We start from the raw sequence: 9337 nt of genomic DNA, 5'->3' as shown, positions 1-9337 counted from the left end.
TGTTTCTTTGAAGGCTTATTTGAGGAGAGGACTTCCAAAATATGTTCAACTCAAACAGATACTGTGCTGTTTTAGGAACTTAGAGAGTTTAGGAACCATGAGGACACCTATGGCATGCAGGTAGGTTTGTCAACTAAGACTGAAGACCCAGTGTGAGTCTTTCTGCATTTTGGACTCCATTTCCTGTCTCCATCTTGTTTCTTCTCACCAGTAACTCTCATCATAATTTCCTGCTCACTTATCTTGCCCAGGAGCACCAAATGGCAGTGAGAGGAATCTGGCTCAACTTATATATCTTTATGAAGTCAGAGGTCTCTGCCTAACCAAGAGGTCAGATCCCTCTTGGTTAGGAATCTACTTCAGGAATAATAAGCTGTGGCTACCATAGAATCTTGAATGGAGGTGAGGTATGTTTGTTCATTACTTCATAAATATGTAAATTGCTCCTATCGTTCAATCTCCTTACTAGACCATTAGTCACATTTAGGTTGGGGTAACGAGGTGTACAGAAGACCTGTAAAGATATATTCTTTTAAGACTGGTGTTATTGCATGATACAAAAAAAAATTCTGTCAGTAGAACAAACAGCACACTTTTTTATGCCAATTGTTAAGTCAGATTGTTTTGTCTCTTAAAGGCTCTTTCCTAGGCTAAGCTGTATGTATACTTTAAAGAAACATTATTTTTCCAGAGAAATCTGATGAGTCATATCAGATTCCCAATGGAGACTCAGCCCATCAAACTTTTCTAAAGTGGGAAATGAGAAAATGATAACAATTTCCATGATGTTTCGCTGACCTTGACAAATGTCATTACGAAAGCTCTTTCTCTTTTTTGTTCTTTCTCTCTGGAGATTGAATTCAGAGCCTTGCACTTCCATGTAGCTGTTTTGCTCAAGGCTGTTTCTCCCATTTGTGCCGTAGTTTCACCAATATGTCACTTAAAAAAATATTATCATTGCTTTCTCCTTTTTTGTAGGTATTAGATTTTGAACTTCGGGCCTTATTCTTGCTTAGCAAACGACTTACTGCTGAGCCACAGCTTATCTCATTTCTTAAGCAAGTAATAAGGAGGTGATCTTTCCTTTAAATGTGGCTATACATCATGGAGACATCACCTAACCACCTGGTCACCATTAAAAACATTAAAATTTATATTTTCTCCACCATTTTATATACTGAGTGAATCCAACATAAAGTCAGTAATTTTTCTTAGGCAAAATTTTGCTGGAGTCCTCACCAAAGATATATTTTATTTTAACATGCATAAGAATCAAATAAAAGACTCTTCTTCACTTAGACTGAGAAGGCACAGGAAACTGTCTTTTTAATCTTATTTATTATTCAGAAGGGTGGCACTGAGTTTTGAATTCAAGATCTTGAATTTGTTAGCAGATGCTCTACCACATGAGCCACACACTCCAAGACTTTTGGCTTTGGTTATTTTTCAGGGAGGGTCTTGTGTTTTACCAGGGCAGGTCTCAGACTGCTATCATCCTACTTATGTCTCCCAGGTAGCTGGGATCTCAGACAGGTGACAACACACCTAGCTTTGCTACTGTTGAGATGAAGTCTCACTTTTTTGAGGGTAGGATTGGGATAGCCTCTCACCCTAATCCACCAATTATTTCCACTTCCCAAATAACTGAGGTTAACAGTAATGTGTTACCATATCTGGTTGGAAACTGCCCTTTTAATTTGGCATCCATCCCAGATTACATTGATTCAACTGATCTGAGAACACATTGAGAAATATTGCCAAGAGAACTGCCAATCATGGATGCAATGGGTCCTGCTTTTCCTATTGGAATCAGCCTACTGTGCCCTATATTTGGGGCATTTGTGGCCTCGTTTTATCAGCTGAAGTTCTAATAGCCTACTTTGGAATACTAACCTAACAACTGAGTTTTGAGAAGAAGGTCGTTGGTCCCACCCTAGTAATGCACAACCAGGCCTACCTGGGGCAGGGGAAATCTGGTTGTTGGTTTAGTCATAAACTGCAACATTTTGTTAATGTGCATTGCCTTTTTGATGCTCTGTGCTTTTAGACTGCTCTGTGGAGTAAGTTTTGCTTGCTTTGAAACAGATGTTGCCAAGGAAATGTGTTTTTTTAAATCAGGTCTATTTTCTTGGGTATTAGAAGACATGATTGTGGCAAATGATTATAGAAATGCTATGTTATTCTTTGGGGCCTATTTTTAAATGTTATAGCATATGATGTTTGAATTACAAAAGTTTACAAATTATACAGTTCAAATTGAATATTGTATGACTAAGGTGCTTAAGATACTCTGAAGCCTACAGGGAATTTTTGGTATCTCTACAGGGAAAAATATAAGAAATTGAAGGCATGTAATAGCAGGGGAGACTTTGGGTGGCTTATCATAAGGGTATCCTGGGTTGTAAGTGGAATTTTAAAACATGTTCTAAGCTGAAAAGGATTTCAGAAAACATCAAAGGCAAAACTTATTTTCCAAAGCTTAACCTGTGTTTTCACTTAATGTGTTTTCCATGCTGGTGACCAAGCCCTTTTAATCTTTCTACTTGCACTGAATCTTTAAAAAACTTTTATCTGCTACAAATATTTCCTTGTTTCCATGGCCAAACTTAATTTTACCTGTTTTCTTATATTTTAAATCTCTAGACCATGAGGAAGTTAGATTCTGAGAACAGGATTATTTTCCCTTGGAAATTAAAATGATCATTGTTTTATTTTTTTCCAATGAAATTTTCAGAAGGCTCCAACAATCTAGATGAGATTTAACTTCTAATTGTTCTGCATACTATTGAAGAAAAGCACAGCTTAGTTTGGAAATATATTAAGAGTTGTTCACTAGGAATTCTTTATTATGATATTCCTGTTGCTGAGGTAGTTTTTTCACTCACGTCGGAAATATCTGTTTATATGCTGTCATCTCACTGTTCTTCTATTTTAAAACATTCCTACAAAATACCATGCCTCCTTTGGTACTGTGTGTCCTGTTCTCCAACATCAAGGATGGTTGTTAACCACAACAAAATGATTATTGTTACGACTGTCACTCCTTCTACAGCAGTCCATAGAAGTTGGGAACTTACTTAGGAACCCACAATGCCAGTGCAGTGGCTACTTCTCATAAATAGCAAATCATTATTCCAAGAAATGTATCTTTCTGTATTAGACTAATTCCCACATGTTCCAACCCTCACACACATTTTATTATGGACAAGAAAATTAGAATAAGTAAAATTTCTCTTAAATATATTGAGTGGTCACTTTGCCCAAGAGGGTTGCCAAACCCAAACCCTTTATTCTTTTTTTTTTTTTTAAGATAGAAAGATTTGGGGATGGGAAGGTGGCTCAGTGGTAGAGCGCTTGCCTTGCATGCCTGAGGCCCTGGGTTCGATTCCTCAGCACCACATAAGCAAAAAGAAAAAATCCGGAAGTGACGCTGTGGCTCAAGTGGTAGAGCACTAGTCTTTTTTTTTTTTTTTTAATTTAATTTAATTTTATTTGTGAACATACTGTACAGAGGAGTTACAGTTACATGGGCAGGATAATGCGTACATTTCTTACCAAGCATTGCAGCCTCCTCCTTTGTTTATCCTTCACATCCCTTCCCAGCCTCCTCCCTCCCCCCCAATCCCAATCCTTCTCCTTCCCCCCCCCCCCCCCCCCCCCCCCCCCCCCCCCCCCCCCCCCCCCCCCCCCGCACCAACGTTGTAAAGCTCGTTTTGGACATGACAACTTGTACTTCTCATTGTTGCAACAGGTCCACCTGTATCCTTAAACAACTGGTTTTTCCCCATCTCCTCCACAAGTTATACTGACATCAAATATAGTGAAAGCAGGGGTTATACTGTGGAGGAGGGACATACAAAGAACAAAGAGATAATCTTATAAATGTGTTAGAAACACATGCATGAAAGAAAAAAAACATTAAAATACATATTTAAGGGTTCGTTTTCCTAACATCACATTATCTGACCTTTTCCGCTTGACTCATACATATACTAGATATTACAAATAAGGGAAACCATGGGACCTACGTTTCTTTGGGCCTGGCTTACTTCACTTAATATAATTTTTTCCAAGTTTTTCCATTTCCTAACAAATGGGGCAATGTCTTTCTTTCTGTAGAGCGCTAGTCTTGAGCTGAAGAGCTGAGGGACAGCGCCCAGGCCCAGAGTTCAAGCCCCATGACCGGATCCCCCCCAAAAAAGGATAGAAAGCTTTTCTTTATTAATGACCCCAACCGTATTTCTTTAGATACAGGAGTTTTGAACTCAAATATTTAGAAGAAAACAAGATTGCATTATCTTGCAACTCATTACCGGTAACATATTGCAAAGCAAAACAGCTCAGAAAGAGGGTGGGAGGGAAGGGGAACAAGGGAGGGAGGATAAAAGAAAAGGAATTAAGTTGATCAAGTGGAATTCCTTTTTTTTTTTTTTTTTTTTCAGTCTTGGGAACTATGAAGTCCTTGCAAGCACATCTCGTTTCTGCAGATTATTTTCCAAACGCGTACAAAATGGAACCCAAATGGAGACTCCCTTAAGAACCTGGAGAGGTGCAAGATGAAGGGCTCTGATTATCCAGTAGCAAGCGGTCCAGCCTTCGGTTGCCAGCACCTCCTCCTCTGTTCCCAGAAGTTAGCGTGATGAAAACGTCTTCCCCGTGATTGTTTTCATTTCTTTTTTCTCAGCATCTGGGCGTGCACGGTTGAGCACCTTGAGGAAATCCGATGTTTTTGCCCGCATACGTGTGTGAATATAGGCCTTGGAGCACATGATGTGGTAGTGCAGGTAGTCCCGGAACGTGTGGATCAGGTTGATGGTACTGTCTCCAGCAGTGGCATTGGTGTGGCGAGGGAACAGCACAAAGGTGATGTAGCCAATGTTGTCGCCCACAGCAGCATCTGTGTCTTTCAGCTCCAGAGGAGGTTTCCTGTGGCTAAAAAGGACCTGGGGGGCTGTGTGGTTGGCTCTGCGTCCTTCTTTGAACTCCTGCATGAACACTTTTCCAATGACCACATCATCATCATCCTTAAACACTGTGCTGAAGACTACGGTGACTCTGTCCTTTTTAGATTCAACATACATGGTCTCATCATCCCTATAATGGATAACAGCCCTGTTTTCTCCTTCCTTGCCCTCTTCTTGGAACTGGAAGTATTTTTCAAAGACAGAGGCAAAACAATTTCGCTTCAACATGCCAGCCTGAGGCACAATGGAATCCTTGGAAGCAGGCAGATTTTCAAGGTCATATAGCAAAGAACCATTGTATCCTGATTCTGGGTTTGCTAAGAAGCTTCTGTCCACCCTCTTTAACAACTCATCAGCACCATGTGCCTGAAGTTCCTTGTAGAATTTCAAAGAAATACTGACCATCTCTTTTGTTTTATCCCCATTAGGATTTGAAATATGATAGAGGACTCCATCAAAATCTGCAAATGTTACTTCTACTGCTTCTGGTTTGTTACCGGCAACCGCGTTCTCGAACTTGAGCGCGAGCGTCTCCTCGATGATGTGGTTGTTCACCTCCAGCAGGATCATGGCTGCGGCTGCCCCGGGCAGGGGAAGGGGACGGCAGGAGCGGCCCCGCTGCCCCCCACCCCCTTCCCCAGGAGGGCGGCTTGGTAGGGTAGGGGCCTAGGGGAGAAGGGGAGAGGGACCGGGATGGGAGAGGGGGAGGCCGCACGCGCTGGCCCAGCACATGCTGGCTGTGGAGATACCCACCCACCGCACCCACCTGGCCCCGAAGCCTGAACCCCCTTTTATTCTTATAAGATCCCCCACCCCTAGGTATTTTAGAAGAAGGGTCTTAAGCTTTAGAATTGTGTGGTGGGAGGCTGTTTTACATTTCTTAAGATATTAGGATGTGGCTCCAAATCAAGGTACAAAGGTGGGAAGGTTTCAGGCTTTGTTTCCAGACTACTGATTGCCTCCACATTTGTGGATATCAAGGGTAGGACTAATCTTTGATCTATTTTCTTCCATTTGATTCTGTCTCCCTTGACAGGTATCACTGATGCTGGGGAGTAGATGTTTAAAAATTTGCTTTCCAGCTTGGAGTAATTATGAGGTGATAGAAATCTTCAAGAGGTTCTAAGTCACTGGTAGTGTGCATTTGAAGGGGACTGAGGACCGACTTCCTGGCTACCATTAAGTTGACAGCCTCCTCTGTAATGTGCTCTTTCCATGACTTTCTGTACTATTACAGCCTCAAAGCAATGTATCCAAGAGACCATTGATTGAAAACTCTCAAACAAACCTTTTCTTTGGTCAGTTGCTTGTCTTAGGTATAGTTTGTTATATGACAGGAAACTAATGCATAACAGATAGTCAAAGTTTACCAATACAAATGGTATGTTGGCATATACATTTGTAGGAAATACTAATAGCCTCCAATTATTTTCTACTTATTAACTTCATCAAAATATCCTTTTGGTTATTTTTGTGATTTTTTTCACTCTTATGTCCTAATCTTTCAAGCTTAAAAATAGTCCATAGGTCTTGATTTTAAGTTTTGAGAATCAGAACACTGGGACTAGTCAGAATTCTGGTAACTGGATTTCCCAGATGGCTTCCCTATTTCCAGATGAAGGAAAATCATCTTTGAGCAGGTGCTATCTACAAATCACACAAGATTCCTTAGGGTCATGTGGCTTGGTGAAGTGTAGCTATGTTCTTCACAGTAATTTTATTTCTAAGAAATGTATTAAAAGTGACTAATAACCTATATGCTATTGCATAATTTATACTTGAACATGGGCTGCAGGATCATGTTCACTTCCTTGACAATCTTAGGTTGTTACTATTCTTCTTGTATCAGTTACAGATTATAAGTTCCAAGCAAATATCCATTTTGGCTAATGTCATCAGAAAAAAAATGAATTGGAATATTGTAGAAAGATGATGCAGAGCCAGGCTTGGAAACATCAGAACAGATTTCTTTAGGAATCCAGAGAGCACCAGGTTCACATCCATCTTCTTGTGATGCCACTCCAAACATTCTTTCTCTTTCTACCTTTAAGTTCAAAGTCTTTGGCACTATCTATTATTAGGTAATAAAAGCTGGGGTGAGCTTTTATCCCTGGCTAGAAAAGTATAGAGAATCTTGTTTTTATAGTTCTAGTTTACACAGATTGGAGACAGCAATTTCCCAAAAAGAAACCATAAAAGTAGAATTTGGAGTCCTGATTGTGGCCAGTTGTAACAAGCCTTCCTTCCAAGTGCTCTTGCTACTTTATATTATAAAGAAACCACCCATATGGCTTTGTAGGTCTGAGATGACATTTGGAATGGTGTTTTGAACTTTGTTTGTTATTGTTATTTGAAGTACTAGGGTTTGAGGTTGAATGCTGGAGGCAGGAATGGACCAGAATCTTTGATGTTGGTCAACATCAGTGAAGTTCACTGTTTCATTTCCTTCTACTTTGTCTACTTCACATCCTAATGGAATTTTTCTTGTTTTTCCTATGTTGGTGGGATCTCTTCTATGACAAACTAAAACATTATGACTAAACATAACCGATACTGGTTATCTAAAAGTAGAGACAGTGATTTAGAACATCTTTCTATTCACTTTTCAATAAATTTATAGTCCTCCCATAGTGTATCTGTGAAGATTACTTTCAGCCTCCCTCTTCCCAAGATATCAAACTATAAATGCTCAATCCCTCAAAGAAAAGAGCAAGGTATTTGTATCTAACATGCATTCATATTCTTGTACACTTAAATCATCTCTAGATTTTACCTTTTACAATATCAAATACTGTATAAATATTACAGAATAGTTGTTATTTAGGGAATATTGACAAGAATCTGCACATGTTCAATACAGAAGCAATTTTCTCCTAACTCTTTCCAATATAGCTGCAGTTGATTCTGAGGATGTGAAGCCCACAGATACAGAATCAACTCTACTGTGGATATTAAAAGATGATTAACATTATTTTTCCTGTATTCACTCCTGTTTTAACTATTTGAAGTCAGATATATTAAGAGATATAAGATAACATAAAATATTAATTCTTTTTGGAAATTCATATTATTATCAGCTCTCAAGAACTACTGTTATAAAGTGATTTCTATCTTCCTGTAATAGGTATAATTGCCAAACTTAAGTTTGCATAGAACATTTCTTTGAGATAGTTGTATCTCTTTCAAAAGCTCAGCATCGTCCATGCTGAATAAAGGAAATGAACCAGTAAAAATCCATGGAAAAAAGAAGGCATTCCTGTGTGACCACCATCCACTCTTCCCAACAACATCTGAGCAATGACAGAGATGTATATTCTTTTGACATAACATCATGCTATTCAGAATACAAAAAGAGTTAAAAATTACAAGTTAGTTCTATTGTCTATTATGAGTAAAATTGTGTCCGTAGCCATAACTTTAACTTGTTGAAAAGTAGCTAGAGAAGACATCAGCAGCAAATATGATCGAATGCATTTTATCTCTATCTTGAGTAATGCATTATTTCAGATTTTCACCAGACTATAGTTGGATCAATTCTTCTCCTTTATGTCTTGTGCTTAAATTAGAACTTACACACATTTCCTGCAGGTGAAGCCTTCTTTATGGTTCCTCAAGCTTCCTGTACATAAAGAAAATCAATTCATTTTTCATAGGGTAGAGAGAGGGGCGGTCAGTCAGCAAATGCCAGCCACACTGAGTCACCTTCTCTCTTCTCCTTCAGGTACAAACTAAAAGTCATCTGGAAATTTATTTATCTCAATTCAAAATATTGATCATCTACCAGGCAATTAGCATGGGGCTGAGCATGTGGAATATCAAGTTAGTGCCTGAATCTTATAACCTTGCTGAGCAAACTTGACATAAATGCAAAATGACCTAAGGCCAAAAAAAGAAAAAAGTAAGATTGAGATCAACTATAAAGTAAACCTAAAGAAATGAGAATAAATGAGAATAAATACCCATATGATGTCTTGTATACAGATACCCATATAAACTTTATTTGTAATAAACTCAAAAGTTAAAAAAGACTCTATTAGTTTTCTATTACCATGCAAGACACTGATCTGAAATGCAATGACTTTTTTTTTTTTTTTTTTTTTGTGGGTCGTGGGGCTTAAACTCTGGGCCTGGGCACTGTCCCTGCACTTTTCAGCTCAAGGCTCTTCAGCTCAAGGCGAGTGCTTTACCACTTGAGCCACAGAGCCACTTCCTGAAATGCAATGACTTTAAACAATGAACATTTATTATATCACCTTCCTGTGGATCAGGCATTGTGAACAGCTTAGCTGGTGGTTCTGCCTTGGAGGTTGTAATCTGTGAGGCTGCAATCCATGAGGTTCTGGCTCCATGAGGTTGTAATCAAGCTTCCTAAG

General features: G+C 39.1%; 1 protein-coding gene across 1 annotated transcript; it reads right to left on the bottom strand.

The window, feature by feature from the left end:
* Positions 1 to 4446: 4446 nt before the first annotated feature.
* Positions 4447 to 5551, bottom strand: LOC122115033 (actin-related protein 2/3 complex subunit 2-like). The gene has a single exon (XM_042688334.1). It carries the CDS (start codon positions 5532 to 5534, stop codon positions 4632 to 4634), a length of 903 nt encoding a protein of 300 aa, XP_042544268.1. The 5' UTR covers positions 5535 to 5551; the 3' UTR covers positions 4447 to 4631.
* Between the last annotated feature and the right edge of the window lie 3786 nt (positions 5552 to 9337).

The sequence above is a fragment of the Dipodomys spectabilis genome, unplaced genomic scaffold (genome assembly GCF_019054845.1).
Source record: "Dipodomys spectabilis isolate Male_0828 unplaced genomic scaffold, ASM1905484v1 ptg000115l, whole genome shotgun sequence".
Classification (NCBI taxonomy): Eukaryota; Metazoa; Chordata; class Mammalia; order Rodentia; family Heteromyidae; genus Dipodomys; species Dipodomys spectabilis.
The sequence above is the reverse complement of the archived record's forward strand: the minus strand, read 5'-3'. Positions and strand labels throughout refer to the sequence as shown.

Bases quoted from the DNA above. Each gene is read 5' to 3' on its own strand.
- LOC122115033 (XM_042688334.1), bottom strand. From the start codon at position 5,534: ATGATCCTGCTGGAGGTGAACAACCACATCATCGAGGAGACGCTCGCG.